The sequence below is a fragment of the Diorhabda carinulata genome, chromosome 1 (assembly GCF_026250575.1).
Source record: "Diorhabda carinulata isolate Delta chromosome 1, icDioCari1.1, whole genome shotgun sequence".
In the NCBI taxonomy this organism is placed as follows: Eukaryota; Metazoa; Arthropoda; class Insecta; order Coleoptera; family Chrysomelidae; genus Diorhabda; species Diorhabda carinulata.
In genome coordinates this window covers 20,395,666-20,416,170 of record NC_079460.1, presented here as the reverse complement: position 1 = coordinate 20,416,170, position 20,505 = coordinate 20,395,666, and the positions used below count along the sequence as shown (strand labels likewise).

General features: G+C 33.1%; 1 protein-coding gene across 1 annotated transcript; it reads right to left on the bottom strand.

Annotated features, from left to right (window-relative positions):
* Positions 1-169: 169 nt before the first annotated feature.
* LOC130897784 (protein tipE) lies at positions 170-19,956 on the bottom strand. The gene is made up of 3 exons (XM_057806689.1): positions 19,769-19,956; positions 14,699-15,016; positions 170-13,106 (listed from the first exon to the last, which is right to left on the bottom strand). The coding sequence occupies exons 1-3, from the start codon at positions 19,832-19,834 to the stop codon at positions 12,693-12,695; spliced, it is 798 nt and encodes a 265-aa protein (XP_057662672.1). The 5' UTR covers positions 19,835-19,956; the 3' UTR covers positions 170-12,692.
* Between the last annotated feature and the right edge of the window lie 549 nt (positions 19,957-20,505).

The following is a 20,505-nucleotide window of genomic DNA, read 5'->3' as shown; positions in this document are numbered from 1 at the left end:
ATAAATATTTTTCTTCAACTTTTTATTACTCAGAACTTTTTTTTATGATAAATCATCTTGATTCTAGGCCTCTTTTTAGTTTAAAAAAAAAGTATAAATTGAAGTTTTGACCCATTTTGATAAATACCGAAATCGTATTGTTAGGTTGAAAGAATTAGTAAACTAAAAATATAAAAAATCGTTTAATAAAAGATTAACATAACTTAAATATATTTTTTGTTTCATATTTTTGTACTAATTTAATAATAAATTCTAAAAATTTCTGCATCGATTCCATAAAACTTCTCTAATCATCATTAACATTCATAATGTGGGTTTAATAACTAACAATAGATAATAAAAAAACTGCAAATATAAAAATACAATTTAATGGAATTATACAAAGTACACATCGTCCCAAAATATAGTACCGCATATCAGGGGCCTATAAAATGCAATTTCCAAATAATTTAATCATTTTTTCTAAAAAGCCCAAGCTTTGATGCAAATTATTCAACCATTTATTATGAAAGTTTCTGTGTGTATTAGGATGAAGCAAAAAAGTTAATAATTATTCCAAAATACGACACTCAATTACTGTTGGTCCGTTTGAAAGAAGTTTCAGAAAAGGTCTATATGCCACCAACGTCGTTTTTTTTTCATTTTCTCATCCTGAGCTTCCATTAAGGATGGGAAACAATATGACACAGGGTGAAGTACACTTTTTAGCAAAATGGCGGAGTATGTGAAAATTAAATAGTCAATCAGCTCTATTCTGGCTCAATATATATGAATATACGTAGTGCGATTCATGAATTTATGGACTCGTATAGTAAGTAGACCACGTTCGTAAAAATCTTTGTGTATGCGTCAGTGACAAGTTTTAACAAGGTTTTCACAAAGTTTCAACTTGCTGTTTCGATCCACTTTATTATTCCAAATTGAGCTTCGCGATTATACAAAATTTTTAACTAATACCGGATTAACACCAACACAAATCAAAAACAGAATGGAGGCTTCTGTCCATCATTTTCAACAATTGACTATTGGTCTAACCTGTTTCTCTAGGAACGAAAATTATTAGAAGATGACCCACATACAGGAGGTCCTATGACCGTGACTACTCCAGAAAACATTGAATTAGTGAAAGGGATTGCTCTGAGTGACCGCAGCCTAAACAAAAAAAGTTTCAGCACAAAATAAGTGCTCCTATATAAGTGATTCTATATGAGCATTTAAATATGAAAAAAATTAGTGCAGCGTGGATGCCTTGAATTCTCAGCGCAGTACAAAAGTAGCGTCGAGTAGAATGTTGTGAGCGATTTTAGTGCTTTGCCCGAAGATCAAGAAAATGTCATCCGATCAATTTTACCGGGTGATAAACCCATGATCTTTTCCTATGATCCCACATTCAAAAGAGATTCCATGAAGAGAGAACTCATGCCAAAAAACGCAAAGGTCACGAAGAGTACCAAAAAAATGATGGATACAATATTTAAGGACTGCGAAGATATCCTTTTGATTAAAGAAATCAAATAAAACCATTAAAGCGACGTATTACTCTGACTTACTAAGGCAGTTATCGAAAAAATGTGCAGCAAAATCAGCTGAGGTGAGCACTTGTTTCATGACAATGCTCCAGTCCAACTGCATCGCTTTCCAAGGCAAGTATACACGAATGTGGCTTCACTGAGATTGGTCACCGCCCATATAGCCCTGATCTGGCTCCGTTTGGCTATTTTATGTTCGCAAAACTGAAGACCATGTTAAGCGGTAAAAGATTTAACAGTGACGATGAAATTAAACAGACGAGACGATGCGTACGAACATGTTGACTTAATATTTTTATAGTGGGATAGAAGCTTTAGTCAAACGTACGGAAAAAATGTGTAGAAATGAAGAGATAATGTATTGAAAATTAATTTTTGAGAGTTTTTTTTTTTATTTATGACCTTTCTTTTTATGTTAGGCTGAGAACTGAGTGAAATTGAATCTAATCCCAAGTTGTGAGGGACTAAAGAGCGAATGCTATATTTACGAAAAAAAAATCTGTCAAAAAGTGACTTCTTGAGGAAGAAAAAGGAACGCTTGTTCTTCAGGAAAAAAATTGTGACAACATATACAACAAATATTATTGATAAGATGACAGTCTCAAAGGAGACATAGAAGCAGAAGGATGTCATACTTCAAACACCATATTTTTGAAAATGGAATGAAGTAAGTAGCTGCTTCAGTTCCGCAAAATAAAAAAGGAAGATAAGACACAAGGTTCCTACATCGAAAGGGTTAAGATCGTAGCGATTCATAATTTCGAGGCGTACAAATAGTGCGTGGCGTCTCAACATTCTCTAAACGTATTTGAGAAATCTGCGGTTATTCACTCCGCGACGTCTTTCTAAATCAAGTCTTAGGGTTCGCATGACCTTAAGGGTAACATTATTCATCACCAATATTACATAACTCCCCTCACACGACAAAAACCTGATGATAACTAAACGTTCAATGCACGTTTGCCAGTTTTCTATGGATTTTTAAGAAATCAAATGCAACGAGGAGAGAACGTAGAGTTAATATTAAAGACAGAGAGAGAGAGTTTTGATTTTAATAGCGAATCGAGAGTATTAAACCGATGCTCTATCTCTCTCTTCGAAAATTACAATTCCACTTACATACCGCTCTCTCATTTTTTAATTTAAGAGAGAAGTCAAAACGCGCGTCGCCCTGTTAGTCTCGTAGACACGATATGATAAAAAGAAAAAAGAACTTACAGTTTTATTCCATTTGATAAAATTTCGTATGATCACGTATTGATAGGTTAAGGGTTGAAATGGGAAGTGGGACACAAAAACTCATTTGGGAGAATTCTACGTATTTTGGAAGCAAAACAATGAAATGTGGAATCTTCCAGGTATAGATAAAAATTGGCGGAAAAGCCAAAACGACTTGCCGAACAATCTATAAAGTATAAATATGCGTTAAAGAGTTTTTTAATCTGACTTTTCAGCCCCATCTCAACGCACATCGTTTGTCGTCCTGGTACTTCTACTTAATTTATTTGCCTCTTTAATAAACAAGGATAATATAATAATACTTCGTAATTACTAATCAGAATGGGCAAATACGTTTCACAAACGAATGAAATAATTTGATACAATCCTTCTTTACATAGATATGTACTAATTATTATTGAAAATATTTTAGAAAATCGACTGCAGTATAAAATAATCAACTATTTCAGGGATCGGCATCATACAGCTCTTTGGATATGAGGCTGCGGCTCTTCAGTTCCATATGCAAAAATTATTGATTTCATCTAAAAAAAAGATTCAAAAATCGTTTTGAATCTATTAACGAGCATTAGACATCGATTCTATCTTTCAACACCTTAAATTGATTTTTTTTCGCTTTCTCCCCTGTTATACACGTCAAGGATTACTTCATAAGTCCATTAGAAGAGCTGTTTCATGATTTACAAACCAGAAATGGGAAATGAGAAGAAGCAATAAATAATTTTCCATTATCCGCTAAAAGGGTACAAGATAGCATAGCTAAAATATCTTCTAATGTAACATATTTGCAGATGGAAGATATTCAACTTTATTCTGCCTTATCACTTGTTATCGATGAGTCATGCAACGTAAAAGACACGGCACAAGTTGGTCTTTTTGTCAGATATATCCCAAGGTTCAAAAGAAGAATTTCTAGGATTGCTACCACACTCGAGATAAACTAGAGGAGATTATATAGCGAATGCCTTGAAGACAATGGGATTAATTTGATTAAATCGTTTCAATAGCAACTGACGGAGCCAGAAGTAAAAAATAAAGGGACAACAACGATTCTTCAGAGCAAAATAAATCACGTAATTGTGTTTTCACTGCATAATATACCAAAAGTGCTTTGTTGAGGTTATCAATTTGGTAGTCAAAATTGTTAATAGCATCTTGTCAAAAGCACTCTACCATCGCCAGTTTAAAGAATTGTTTAACGAAATGGAGACTCAGTTTACAGACCTCTTTCTTAATAATAACGTGAGATGGCTTTCCAAAGGTAGGTGTTGAAACGTATTGCTTTGTACGTGGATGATGTAAATACATTCCCTAATGAAAAAGACATTAATCACCATGAATTAAAGAGCGACTAATGGCTGCTAAAATAACATTATTTCAGCACATTTAAAAAAATGAATTTGCTGAAAATAACGAAATCTACATTGAAACATTTGAAATTGAAACTGGATCTCCAAAAATGCAATTGATCGATTTAAAAAGTAAAGCTTTGTGGTGTGGAAAATTTACAGAGTTGAAAAGCAAGTTGGAAGAATCGAAGGTTCAGAAATGGATTTACGTAACGCAACAGTCTTCCAGATTGCTACAATGAGGTGAAGATGTTGGCATTTGAAGTGCAGACTGCTCTTTTTTTATTAGAACGAGTGACATTATTCAGTAAACTTGGAATTTGCTACTTGAAAACCATACAAAGCCATTAAATTTGTACAAGTTAGGGTGTAGTGTGACTATTTTTTACTTTAATTATGATTATAATTAATTAGACGGTTGGTAGTAAACTGGACCTAGTTCTTTAAGGCATCGCCCATTACGATATTTTATTTTGAAACGCCTGTATATCTAATATAATTTAAATTCTAACATTTTCTATAAACTACTAAAATATTTTTAACGATTTTAGGAGTTAATGAATCGTGATGAACAACTATAGTATACTATAACCGTAAGAGCATTAAATAGTTACCGTAAATAAAATCACAAATTTATTGCCCTAATTTACAACTACAAGTCTGTTAGGAATATGTACCTTAACTACAAGTTCGCAAGTCTTCAATTTATTGTTACTACAATTTAATATTTTTTAGTTTAAAATAATATAATCTATGAAGTTAGTACAATATGCTTATGGGGAATCGTAAAAAATAAACAAATTAACAATGAAAATCAAAATACATTAGCTTTGTTTGATTCGTAAATACACTTCTATAAGAAAGTATCGCATCACCAATAGAAATGACAACATTGCTTACAAAATCAGCGTAGGTGGAATTTTATTATCGTTATACTACCAGAAACTAACAAAATTACAAAAAAACGAGGCAACAGAAATATCGATTAGTTGAATTTTCAGACAAATAGTCTACGGCCATGCTTGCGTCTTAGTCGCGGCGACACAAACGTTGCGATCAGATCGTTTTTCTACTACAATTTAGAACAAACTATTGTCTAAAACCATTGTTTACGAAAAAAGCGGAGGAGTCGAAAATATATACCTCAGTATCAAACATTTCTTACTTTAAACGTCTTCTCGCATACTTTTCCGTTAACATATTAAATGAAACGTTGTCAATACGTTGCTGTTGAAATATCGAACGCCTCGTTTGGATTGTTACCATGAGGCCTCTTTTATGCACGCGTTTTTTGTCGCTGGTCGTGGAGCGACAAAAACGCGGCGATAATTTATGAAACAATATACAAGCGTTTTTTGTCACGTGTCGCTTTCACATTTGAACAGTTTCAACTGTTGCAAGTGGACCGCACGACGGTAGTGATTAAAAATGGATCCGTGTGTTTTTACGTGCATCCATTTAATAGTGCAAGATTTCTCAGAGGCGTATATTATACACTTCATGCAGAATTAAGACTAGACAGGGAGAAATTCTTCAATTATTACCGTATGTCGAACCAGGAAAAATGTTATCAATGACGTTGAGGTTAGTACTTTATATTGTACTAATAGATAATACTGCTGATAAATGAATAGATATACAATGCGTTGTTAAAATACAATTCTAGCGAATAGACTAATAAACTACATGCTTACATATTTACCAATTTTCTGCTTTTCTTTTTAAGATTTTTAACTGAATTTGGAAATAATGATTAATTTCCTTCCACGCATCTCTTTTCAATTGCCTGTTTTTCTAATCTTGTTATGATGAATGGCGTCAATAAAAAATTCAACGTCCAGATTTTCCATGGTACTTCTTCACACATTAACACAACTCTGCAAACTGACTGTTCAAAATGACAACGACAAACGATAATAAACGCTCTGCATAAAAGCACCAATTGAAATCAATGTACTTTTGAAGCGCCGGTCGCGACGCGTTTTGTAATTCCACGCGAGGATTTCAGTACGCCGCGACACAGGCGGCGAGTGGCTGATTGACGTCGATGCATAAAAGCGCACATTTAACAACGTGCTTTTAGAAAACGCTGTGTTTCTTGTCGCCCCGCAACCAGCGACAAAAAACGCGTGCATAAAAGAGGCCTGACCATCGACATTTTTGTCGCGGTGTCCCCAAAACCGCTAATAAAAGCGTTTTCAAAATCAATCGCGGTGGTTTGTCGCGAGCATGGCCACCCACATAACAAACTGCGACCTGATCACAACGTTCGTGTCGCCACAACCAAGACGCGAACATGACCGTAGACTTATTGCAGGAGTACGTTGCCAATTATTCATTCAACTGATAGTGGCGAGATATCGAGAGACCGGAGAATATGATAGAAGACCAGTGCAGAATCAGCCGTCGGGAACTACACTCGCAGATAATAGATTGTTGAGACTACAGGCTTTATGAAGAAGACAACTTCAATAAGAGTTAGCTGCAGTTTGAAATCAAACCGTAAGAAATATTTCAAGAAATACGGGGATATATACATTGCTCATTAACTGTGCAGCTAAGTTGAGATACTCAATACTCAAAATTGGGGTAATGTACTTTTCAGTCCAGATTTTGTTTACGTACTTCAGTACGGAGTATACCTGTTTATAGCAGAGATGATTTTTCTTGCAACATAAGACCTTCAACAAATTTTGGAGAAGGGTCTAACTCGTTGTGAGGTGGAATATATTTAAGGGTTCGCGTAGAATTGGTTCTGCTTGATATACTATCATTAACTGCTCATAGGTGTGCATTATACAGCCACAAGTTCTTCCTTATGCCGCTTTAATAGGCATTTCCACATATTACACCAGTAAGGTAAATATTATAGTTTTGAGCTGAGCTGTAGGCAACCCGAACTTAAACCATATTGAGTATGTATGGGACAAGGGTGAGATCCATAGATTTGAAACCATCTAAATATCAACAACTGCAAAAGGTGGGAACATTTGGACCAAAATTACTTGGAGGACTTGATCAGAGGCATGCCACGGCGTTGTCCTGATGTGATTAGATCTCGAGTGGCAATACACGTAACTTAAATTAATTTATTTAGTTTTAACAGAATTATTTTTTTGAAATGTATCCAGTAAATTAATTTTATATTACTTTCTGTCTGTTAAGATTATCTAATTGCAATGATAAATAATAGTGATCCGATACTTTTTCGGCGTGTAGTTTATATATGTTTGAAATAAGGCAATAAGGCGGTTTCTAAATTATTATCCGATAAAGCAAATTTAGTAGGTATTGCGATTTTTTATGCGATACGAAAATTTATATTTTTATTTCTGCGATACTAATTGCTTTTGAGTTAAAAAATGTCTAATTCCCACCCCACTAGCCTTTTATTCCATCTTATCTACGCCGCCTCTACGTTTTCAATTTTCTGATTTAATATATGAATTTGTTATAATTTGTGTTGCATGGCTGCAACGAAATTTCTGCCGTTTCTTCGTAAATTACCACATTGTGTATAGAGATGTAATGTGTAAAGTCATACAGAAAATTTTTGAAAACATCAACAGATTTTCTAAAAATTGCATAAAAATATCTGCATTTTATATGACTTGTTCTGTTACGTGTTAAGTATAAAGGTACATGACACTCAGTTTTCACGGATGCTTTGAACATAATATCGTACCCAGTAAATACTTGTTCAACAAATTATGTTCCATTGTGGTTTTAGTAACAGAAATTTTAACAATGGTTTCAATAGATACTAAGAAGTTGTTCATTATTTGAAAAATTCATTCATCCTAATAGCAAAATTTATTCGTTTTTGAAGTATCCTTCACAATAGGCCCTTTTATAAATAAATATTAACAATAATTTTAATCTTGTTCCTCCTTCTTTGACCTTGATATGTAAGAATCCAGCTCTCACTACTTTCATGGACTAGATTCAACAGCTTGAAATATACAGGGTGTTTCTATATTCGACCGACAACGCTCTCAATAAATTAATCATTTGATATAGGAATACGAATCCTTACGAGGCCTAGCTGCTGAGATATAGGGTGCTCAAAATTTTAAATAAATCAAGAATGCCTTTAAATTTTTTTTGAATTTGTTAATCAATATGCTCCTTAATAAAATAATATTTTGACATAAACAAACTTTCAAAAAATTTAACCATTGGCGCGCTGTCAGGAATAGTTGCCGCTTTTATCCTCTTATTTTTTACGCCACTGGAGCAAATTCTTTTTTCAATTTTGTTTTGAATTGCCTGATTATTTTCAGTTAAAAAACTAATAACCTTTTATGGAGCTAAAATGAATGTAAGTAATTTACAAATTATTTAATTATTCATTTAATTTCAAGTAGTTCAAAACAAAATAAATATTAAATAGTATTTTAGAAAGGCCATCTCTAAGTACTCGAACTGTGGGTCGCGCTTTATGGAAAGTTTCAAAAGAACAAGTGGTGCATCCATACATATTGGCTAGTTTTCAAGCATTAGAACCTAGAGATTTTCAGGTGCGTATAGAATTATTAAACTGTTATTTACAAAAACGTCGTGAAAATCGAAATTTTCCAAAATATGTGTTGTATAGCGACGAGGCTAGATTTACTAGGGATGGAACTTTCAACTCTAGAAATAGTCACTTTTGGGATGAAGAAAATCCGCATTTTGTTCGTGAAAGGGGATTTCAGCATAAATATTCGGTTAATGTGTGGGTGAGTATCGTTGGAGATTGCTCAATCGAGCTTTATATATTACCAAATAAATAAAATGGAGCAATTTATACGCGCTTTCTGGACAAAATGTTATCGTTAAATATTAGACAACATATGTGGTTTCAACACGATAGGGCATCTTCTCATTTTGCTGCAGCGGCAAGAAATTACTTAAACAGACGTTTTAGAGAAAAATTGATTAATCGTGGTGGACCCAATTGTTGGCCTCCGAGATAACCTGACTTAAATCCTAACCCTGACAGCGCGCCACTGGTTAAATTTTTTCAAAGTTTGTTTATATCAAAATATTACTTTATTAAGGAGCATATTGGTCACCAAATTTGAAAAAAAATTAAAGACTTTCTTGATTTATGGCAAATTTTCATTTCGATTTAAAATTATCAAAATAAGTCATTTATTGAGATCTCTCTGTGGTAGAGCGTTGTCGGTCGAATATAGTAACACCCTGTATAACATAATCAATAACACCTGTTTTATCTACCTATTCTGCAAATTTTTGATTTCTCAACCATATTTTATACAAGGTGCGCAGTAAATAAGTATCAAATTTCAAAGGAATGCTGTGCAAAGAATTCTGAATATCTTTATCACGAAATATAGATACAAGGAGCCCGAACGGTATACAATTCTGCCGTCTTTAGTGGCGTCCCATTGCCAAAATAACTACGAAAACGAATGATTAAAACTTCTGAAACAATTTAAAAAAAATGTTTTCTCCCTACAACTCGCTTTGGTTATAACTATATACATTTAGAATTTTTATAAGATAACTGACTCAAAATGTAATTCAAATGTTTTATCTTCGCTATCAAAAACGCTAATGCTATCAATGACATACTCATTTTCTAAATTACAAGTTTGTATAATTTGAAGCAACACTCTTTTATATTTTTAATTTTCATGAATATCTTATCTTTTTCGAAACTGGTGTTGGAAATTTTGTTTAATATTTGGGAATGATGAGATTTGTTATTCATAACAATGACTGAATTTGGCGGAATGTTTCGTAGGAACTGAAACATCTTTCAAATAATGCCGCGGTCATGACTGGTAATCAACACAAGGTTGGGAAGTGTTTTTAGCAAATAATAACATTTAATTTGACACAAAACCATCTTCATTTGCAGCATGAATAATAATTTCTCATTTCCTCTCTTGGTCAAGGAGTACTTTAAACCTCCAGAAGTCGGGTGGCAGTACTCCATTGAGGAATGTAAAAGTAAGCATTTGGTTTATCGTTTAGTATGTTGATCAAGTATTTTGGCCGATATAAATTTGAATTTTTCGATCCAAATATGACAATACTCCACTTGCCGTACTCAGTATTGTTGACTGACTTTCTTTGAGGTTACGTTCACTTGGCAAAGTGACGTATTACAAAATTTATTGTTATGGCAGCTCTTTTAGGCTTCTGAATGCCTTTTTTCGAAGACAAATTACATTACGACGTTGTTAATCTCGACGAGGAAAGCGGAGGCGAAGATGAAGTAATTGGAGACAATTTAAACTGTAATGATTCAGAGCAAACTACAGATGATGAGTTGCCAAATGTTCAGCTTTTACAGATGGATTATTGGTTCTATATAGGGAAAGGCACAGAGACAATTAGAAAAAGTTTTTCCGTGTCAAGCTCCACTGAAGCTAGAAATAAGCTAGAAAAAAAAATTTCATGGTGGTACCAAGAATATATCAAATCCAAAAGAATAATTTTTAGCTTTCATAATCACAAATATGATTGACACCCCAGTAAATTACACCAACAATTATATTGAAAGGAGAGGAAATTTCCTAGTTAGAGAGTAAGAGACTGTTCAAATAAACAAGCCGTATTAGACGTATTTTTCCTCATAGCAGTTAAGAAAGGTGATCAAGTAAACGTTCAAGAGCTCTGGAGCATAGATGGAACTGAAATTATTTTACTGTTTTCTCACAAAAGGTTTCTATTCCTTCTTTGTGCGTTACTCTTTGACAATATTACTAGCGCGGAAAGAAAAAATAGCTGCCATAAAAGAAATATACACAACTTTATGAAAAATTAAATATGAATATTTATTTTAGGAGCAAATATGACAAACCAGCTAAATATAGTATAAAAATCTATGCTTTCTGCGATAGTGAATCTCATTACAGCCGGAATTTCGAAATATACTGAGGGAGTCACCGAGATGATCAATAAAAAATTTGGATATGCCTCTTCATATAGTGAAAAGATTGGTAAAGCCTTTATAAAAAGTCGAACAGAAACCTAAAAAAAATAGTATTACATTGATTGGACGATAATAAAGAAATTGACGAAGAAAAGAGATGAGATAAAAGGAGAAGTAAACACAGTGGACCAAATCTATGCCTTTTACAAGATGTTAACGCTAAAAGTTTGGAAATCTAAGACTTCTATTGTGAGAAAGGCAAGGAATTAATTCAAAAGTCTACAAAAGACACAAAAAGTTCTACTCGAAAGTGTTGGCGATATCACCTTGTGGTTGTTCTTCAGCATACATTTGTCCTTCTGGAAATTCTTTAACTACCAATATATCAAAAAGAGTGTGTTATAATTGTAGTTCATAAAGAAGAATTATCCAATTATTATTTTGGCCAGATATGGCAACTGCTTATTATGCAAAGGTCGTTGTGGGAACTTGCAGAATTGAAAATTCCATTTATTGAGAAATCTAATGTGTCTCAACTGAGGCCAATTGAACGTTTTTGGCGAAATTTGAAACGAAACGTATATTTTGGAGATTGGTAAGCACACAATAACAATATTTACTATTTCATAATTCATTGCTATATTTAAACTTAGAAAACGAGCCGACTGGGTGCTAATTCAGCTATAAAAAATGTGAGTTATTATGGTGTACCAACCGATGCTTCATAAACAGTTTGTACGGATGTTTTGTCCCCACACCCTTATCTCCATTTTCGTATCTCAGACACTTAAACATATTTTAAATAACCTTTTGACTTTAGACATGTGAATATTTATTTTCAACCTCTCGACTGACTTACTGACTTCGGTACTTACACTTTTTCCCATCATCCCCAATGAATTTGATAATTAATATTAATAAAACCAAAATACTGAAATTAAAGACAAAAACGCAAACTAACTAAAAACAAAAACTATTTGAAATAATTACGTATAACATGCATTAAATACACTTTGAGCTGCCACTGTCAGCAGTCGAAACCAAAGGAAATATTTTATTTAGTACAAATTTATGAACTTTTTCATCTGAACCCACATTTCGAAGTGAAATTCTCTACTTTTGTCGTGGGAGTTTGTATATTATACGAAAAGAATAAATATTGGTTTGTTGGTTGAATTTGGATAATTTAAATTTTTCTTGTAGATTTACCACTACTCTATTTAGAATTCTTATTTACTGAATACCCTGTACGTTTATCTACAGAAGAAACGTGAAAATCAAAGCAAATTTCTTAAAAATATAGTCGTATTTTACTGAGTACCGTTTCTTTTCATATATTTGTGCTATACAATTGGGTAAATGTATGATTGATTTATTAGAAAAATATTGAATTTATTAGGTGACAAATAAAAAAAAATGTATGAGTCGTCATGACTCAATAACTCATAGTTTTCTTAAAAAAAATATAGTTATACAATCCTGAAATAATATTTAATTAGAATATGTACGATTCTTTGAAAATTGTTGTAAACTCAAAGTATAAACTCTTTCCTATCCAATATTTTCTTATTACGCTTTGTATTATTTAATTTTTTCGAATAACTATTAATAAATGAATTGATTAACTTCGAATAAATCAAACAACTCTCAAAGAAACGACCACATTTACTATAACTTTTTCATCTTTTACGTCGATCTAATAGCTACTAAATCTGAATGATAGCTGGTATTATGCCTGAGATCGACTCCCATGTTTATGGAGCCATCACTCAAATTTTGAATCCGTGGACGTCGAGGTCTTTTATGGTGAGTCGTAGGATGACATCGGCAGTCACAGTGCATTACGCAAAGAGCCACAGATGTGGCTAAAGTAATTATAAAAGGTACAGCGAAATAATTAATTATGATAGCAATCTGTTCATCTCTTTCATAATGAGTTAGTACTACAGTACGATTCTGACGCGAATGATAACAAGGAAACTCAGTGCCCTCAACTCCGTATGTTTCGGTGAAATTGAGACATAATACACTAGGAGGATACCCGCATCCTTTGATGTTCACTAATAAGACTGCATCGTCAGTTTGATTGTAAGGTTCTTCCTGAAACAAAACAATTAAAGAAATACCTTTTCGATTATTCTTTGTTATTTCAAATATAGTAACAAAAATACGGGCTAGCAATGCCCTTATCACAACGTCGAATCTATTACCGAAAGGTATTTGACAGAATGACTTCCAACAGCTCCGTCGTAGTCTTCTCTATGATAAAAATGTTGTCAAAACGTTTCCCTTTTAGTACATTTCTTGAAGAGCTAGAAGAATTTTAAAGCCAAAAGCTGGTGAATCAGAAGCAATTTGGACTACGAAGGGCTGTTATGACGACGAAGAAAGCGTTTTTCGAGTTACTTTCTTCGCACATCGTTTCGCAAACAATCCAATATATTACCAAACGTCCATTTGAACGAACAAATCTGTTCATGTAGTGCACCTTTTAATATATTTTTGAGATTGAATTACTTCCTGTCCGTTTTGGATCCTTAACTGTCTCATTTCTTCTTTTAAATTGCCCATACCACTTGTAAACAGCCTTAAAAGGTACTTCATTATCACTATAAAGAGTTTTTAAGATTTATTGAGCTTCTTTGATACCAACTTGAAATAAAAACTTAATGACTACAACCACGCTCTCACTGAAGTACATCGTCGGGCATAAAAAATGCTTCCATTGGTCCAAGTGAACGCTCGACTAGAATCTAGGAAAATTTTCTCCGTTAGATCTATATCTGAATATATTAGAAATGATGCAGCAGGCGTCTACCGAAACCAATAATATTTTGAAACCGGTCTACAATAAAGAAAAAATTGAGAATATCTGTTTTACGTAAATTTTATGAATCATTACTGCTTTTATACGAATGAAATCAGAGGTATCTTTAACTGTGGTGCAGGGGATGCGTTGCATCCGGGCGCCGCGATCTCAATTAAGATACTCTGTTCATTTTATTTTCAGCAACAGATTCCTAAATGAGAAATTCCACATCGTTACATGGTAATTTGAAGAAAAATTGTTCAGCTTTTACAAAATGAGTGAAAGAAGTTTTTTCAATGAAACCAATCAATCAATATTCCTTCAATGACTTGAGATACAGCGCAAGTCTCTTCTCTATATATTCAATGATGTGCTCGACATCATTTATGAAGAGAGGTTTCGTCATTTCGAGAGCACCCGATTAACTTTGGGTCCGTCCAAAAACATTAAAAAACTATTGATCTGAATAGGGCATCGACTGTTTAGTTGTGAGTATGCGCACACGGCTGTTGGACACACACATTTTTCAGCTGAACAACTAACGTGTTGGCTGTATGCGCATTTCCAATTGATTTTATAGACTTTTGAATATTGTGCGATTAAAAGTTGTATGTATGCGCTTAGCCTAACAGTTCCTCCTTTATATTTTATAATAGATCTGTACCTTTATTACCTGAACCTCGAAAAACTCAAATGCGGCGTTTATTTGATCTAAGACCCCGTCTAATCAATTATTATTATCCACTTTTTATGCACCAATTTAGCTGGTCAGCTCAGCCACTAAATGAAACGTCCATTATCTCAGCTATGTTTGTTTGGGACATTCTTTGTCAAGTGTTATGTAAAATACAAATTTAAACAAGAAAACATTTTTTGTACTTACTTTGCTATTATTATAACTCACGTATATGTGGGTACAATGATAAGCATCACTGGTGCACCCTTCCCGGCAAGAACTCCACGAACAATTAGCTAAGCCGCTGAGTTCTTCTATCCTAGTTGTTATACATGTAACTGGTTCAGTTACAAAATTTGAGGCCAAAGTTGATATTGCTGGATCAACATATAAAGGTACTAAAAATAATAATGATGATCCGGCAGACATTGCGATTACTGCTAAAACACTTGTAGAATAAAAAATAGCTTGTTCTCGACATGATCGTCCAGTTGAATTTTTTGATTTTTTGGCAGCTGCTAGTTCCTGTAAAGAACATAACAATCACAATTAATCTGCAAGATACAATGTATACAGAAATATGTAAAAACTATAAATAACAGCTGAATCTAAATAGTAGAATTAGTTAGTATCTAGTACAGATAAAAGACTGTTGTTAAAACAAATGTTGAAAACAACCAACCATAAACAATATGAAGATATTTCTGTAGCATTGCAACCAGATGAGTTGCGAAAATTTTTTTGGCAAACGGCAGCACAATATATTTTTTGAGACTAAGTTACATACCAACCACCTGGTCTAAGTACAATTTGATAATAAGTACTATTACACGGCTACAAATTTTGAACCATATATAAAAGGAAACTCGCTCTTTTGTTAAATAAATAATATTCTTTAGGGAACAATTTCGTGGTATACTCTTGTTTATCAACATTCACGAAATATTTTTTATACAAAGTGAGATCTATAATCAACACTAGTATTATGACCAACTGTATACTTCTATTGAATTTGCATATGAATAATTTCGCTTCATGTTTAATTATATATGGAAATAAACGGAGCTCATATTTTATACGGCATAAAAATACATAGTAATGAAAATTTTATTCCCTGAATATAACGAATCAAGAGCTACTTTTATAAGAATTTAGAAACATACGTCAAAACTTAAAGATACTGTGACGTATTTTTGCTTAAATGTACTCGTTATCATTTTCCTTCAGTAGTTTAAATGAATTACTTCGCGTATGACAGTATTTCCAAACCGTTTTTGTGCCATGCCCCATCTTACTACTACTATTTACTACTGTGGCCACTCAAATCCAAATTGATTTTTGGCCTCGCCAACAAGTTGCCTCCATAATTTTCTATCCTCAGTCATGTCTACCTGTCCACCAAGTCTCCTCACATCTTCTCCTCTTGGACATTTTATCTTGCTCTTGGTCTTCCCAGTAGGCACCTCCCTTCTGGTTGACCTCTCCACACTCTTCTTATTGTTGTCTCTTCATTCCTTCAATATCTGTTTGTCTGTACCGGTCCCTGAGTTCTCTGTATTTCAGTATTCTTCATACTCGTTCTTCGAAAACTCCTTCTGGGTGTTTTGTTAATGTCCACATCTCAGCTCCATACAATAAAATTGGCTGTGTTATGACTATGGATATTCTTATTTTCGTATTTTTTAACAGTTTACTTTTAAATAATATCTACTCTCCGAAAACATCTACTGGCTGCATTTAACCTCATCTGGATTTCTATTTCTATTTTGTTGTTGCTGTTCATAGTAAATCCTAGGATCCTAAATTCTTTAGCGTTAAATGATTGAGCTCTGCAACTCTTCCCAGTTTCAGTCTTACCTTCATTGACCTCCAATCCTACTTTTCGTGCTTCTAAGAATACTTGTGCCAGTATTTTCAGGTCACTCTTACTGTCCGCTGTTATAGCTACATCATCAGCATAAGCTCAAATATTTATTTTCTCTCCAATATTTGCTCTTCTTGGAATAGCTTCAGTTGCTTTCAAAGCTTTTCCTAGAGCAAGGTTGAACAGAAGGACGGACAACCCGTCTCCTTGTCTTACTCCTGTGGTGATATCGAAGGTATCTGTGTATTCTTTTTCTAGTTTGACCTTTCCTTTGAGCCTTCAACAAATATTTTTACAAATCTTATTATCTTTTCTGGTATGTTATTCCTTCTGAGCTCATCTCATACTTTTGATCTTATTAAGCCTTCTAAGCCTTCCTAAAGTCAATATGCCCCATTTTAGTCGTTTTAAAATTCCTATGCCCTCCATGCAACATACATAATTTTCAATATTATATTATTTAAATATAACACATTCGGAATGGAAAATTATGCTTCTAAAATTAAATACTTATCAACGAGCTTTTACAACAGTTTTTATGAACACTTAATTCAAATTACCACAAACTAAAATCTGTGAAACCCTACAAAAGTTGCGATGGGCCATTCAGGTTGCTACACAGAATATATCCTAAGGGTTATGTTTTGTGTGTTATTTAGCGAGAGTCTAAAACATCCGGGGTTATCCGCTGAGCCTGCCGTCTGACAGTGCCAAATACATAGTTAATATTTTGGTCTCGTCAAGCCAAATTATACCTAATAATTGAATTTGGTACCGAAATTGAACATTGCATTTTGGTCCAGAACGAAAGCGAGTCCCATTTTCGAATTGCCTCCCTGTAGGACGTGTTCCTCACGTTGGGAAACACTGGTGTGTGAGGAGAAAAATACGAAGTTTTTACAAATTAGACTCTCCAGGTACAAAAGTTTTTAAACAAAATACGTCTTGATTGTTTTATTCGCAAATAAGCACCAATGTTGGATCAGTCAAATAACACCTTTTAGCTCCTAATTTTTTATGCTGATATTTGAAAACAAGGATTAACTTGGCCAGACAGTGCGGAATTAACCTACGCATTGTCTAATGGGCCATCATTTCTTATTATTCCACAAAGTTCGGCAAAAAGGTAAAGGTGGTAAATGTACGATAATATCATACTGATTTGTTTACAGTATCCCATTAGGAATATATAGATTATTCACGCCAGTGACCAAAGAAGAGGAAGAAGAAAGTAAGTTATAACGAATACATAAAATCCCATAGAATGATTTTTTGCATATTTTTTCATTTTATAGAAGTGGTTACTTCGATAAATCTGGTAAAATCATAGGATCTGATATTTGTACGAAAATACGATAAATCAAAACCAAAAAATTAGAAAGGATATACGAGGTGTAGCTATTAAATAACGAGACTAGCACTGCTACATAAGAAGTATACTTGTGCCAAAGGTTAACCACTATAAGCCTGAAGTCTACTTTTTCGAATGCAATATTACCGTGTCTGTATAAAACCAGAATAGCCATGTCCTTCGTTTGTATAGAGTTTTTTTTTGTTTTTTGTTTTGTCGTAAAAATTAGCGATGTAAAAATAGAGCAACCGTTTGTTGTGAAATTTCACTTGAAATTTGGAAAAATTGCAACTGAAACTTATAATTTATTGGAACAAGTGTATTGCAATAAATATTTATCGCGTCAACATGTTTTTGAGTGGTTTAAACGTTTTCAAGATGGTAGAGAAGATTATTCGCTTTCGAGCCGCCCTTCTACATCAAAAACGGACGAATATATCGGAAAATCTTGTTCGGTCTGACCGTTAGCTAAGATAAAAATTTTAATATGTAAAAAGTGTGGCTAAAGTCCTCACATTTGAACGACAAGAAGTTGGCAAAAATATTTGTATTCACACTTTGAATGCGAGTGAAAGTTACTAAAACTTACTTGAAGGGGGAAAAAGTATGACGAATCAAATCTGCATTAAAAGGAACAAAATTTTCATTTGTTGAAGCTTTGGAAGACTTCCTGCACTGTTTCGAATAATGGAAGAGTCGCTTAGAACAATGTAGGGATAGAGGACGGGTATATATTGAAGCTGATAATAAATAATAAAAATGAAAATTGATGGAAATATTTAATCTAGGATTTGCACTACTTTGCACTTAGTCCCAGTCGCTCAAATACATGTTTTGTTTGTCATTTCTCAAAATATATTTAACACAAATAGACAATTCAAAAGCATAGAAAGTGTAGAAACAACTAACAACAACTGATAACATGAGATTATAAATTCAAATTTGTCCAACATATTCGAAAAAAAAAGTTAAAATTAATGATATGATAAAACTTGATATCTGAATGGAACGTCAACACATGTGAAATCGTAAAAATAAGTTGAGCACATGTATCTTATTTTTGTATAAAGATCCCACTGGAAGACAAGAAAAAAATATGTATAAAATTTAGAAATACCTTAAAACTAAACTGAAAAATTATGACAATAAGACTATCAACAAACCGATTGTGTTATTGCGTAAAAGATGACGATCAGATGAATAATTATACGCTAATATCCCTTTCACCGAATCAGAATCGTTCTAAAATGAAATTAAAATCACAGGCGCCTGCAAGTTTTATTAAAAAGGGAGTGAAACATCTGAACACATAATTTCTGCACGTTCCGAGTAAACGGGCACCCATGCTTGGGTTAACCGAGGTCAAAAATTAACCGTCTATTATAATAGCATTCATTAATTATCTGTGCCTATACGAAGAACTTAAGGCTATATGTCCAGAGCAGCTCAAGCAAAGGGGGGACACAATAAATCTTTTAGGTCGCAATGCGTATTTCAGCCTACAGATGTGATGAAACCTAGTTTAAATTGCTAGTTGATAACAATTTTTGCAAAAAGTCATTTTTTACTTTGAAAATAATAGAGTAAATGGGAGGTTGAACGCTTCAATTGGTACATTAGACCCTAAGGAAAACCCTAAAATTAGGCGTTTTTTCGGAAATACATAGCTCTGTTTCTTTGAATTTTTGGAAAGAGTAGATATCATAATATTTTACATATGTTTTATTTACGATCATCGATATTTGTTGCAACAAATAGAAAAAAGCAGACACACTTAAGTTTCGTAATAGATTTATGGTGTTCTAGAAGTTTTTCTATTAAAATCACCAATACTATGTTACGTACCGGAAATAATCACATAAAACAACATTTTGACACACTTTCTTTCATTGAAAAGTAGAGTATCGTAACCACACATACCCTTATAATGGATGAATATATTCATTAAATGATAAATTTTTATAAAAAATTTGTTAACTATATGCAGATTACTTATAGATAAGGTTAAAAATAACCAGTGGCACTTATCCATGAAGTGGATTTGACAAATCCAGAATATTACCTTTATTTTTTGTCTACGAAGCTCCTCTTGCTGATCTAGGAGCAGTTCCGAACTACTGCTCCTCATTTTAAAATCGAAACTATGACATTTGACCAGAACTTTTTCAAAATGTTCACAATTTATCACAATATTATTGTCATCAAAAATCGAAGTATAAATTGAGAGAAGGGCAACGCAAACTCACTACATATTCCATTCAACCTTTTATTTTCATTTTGATACACGCTTGCGCAATAGTTTCTGAACGGATGTTGTAAGGGGTGAAATAATCCCTTTTTCTAAGAGTGTAGACGCAGACGCAAATTATATTTTTAGGAATTAATAGCTCAATAAATTTCACCCATTCACACTGAACAATTTTTAAAACTTTTATACCGAAATTAGTATAGAAATTTTATGAAATAATACACTTATTACAGTGTTATTAAATAAATATAAATGTCTTATGATTTGTCTTGTGATTTTAATATTAATAAACGACAAATACTGATTTTTCAGCTATTACTTCTTAACAATAAATAATAATTCAATTTGGAATATTATATAAAATCGTTCTAATTTCTTTTCATTTTTTTTATTTTAATCTGAAAACCCTTTGAATTACAATTTGTATGAAGGGTAGTGCTCTCTATATGTGAATAACTAAACTTTTTAGTGGCTATAAATAATAAATTTGTAAAAGAAATCTTCATTTGCAGCACCATCTATTATAAAACAATGAAAGTATATTTATATAA

Excerpts from the sequence above, each read along its gene's own strand:
- LOC130897784 (XM_057806689.1), bottom strand. The coding sequence starts at position 19,834 with ATGAGGAGCAGTAGTTCGGAACTGCTCCTAGATCAGCAAGAGGAGCTT. Across the intron at positions 15,017-19,768 it reads TTCGTAGACAAAAAATAAAG|GAACTAGCAGCTGCCAAAAA; the intron begins GTAATATTCTGG and ends TGTTCTTTACAG. Across the intron at positions 13,107-14,698 it reads TGAGTTATAATAATAGCAAA|GAAGAACCTTACAATCAAAC; the intron begins GTAAGTACAAAA and ends GTTTTGTTTCAG.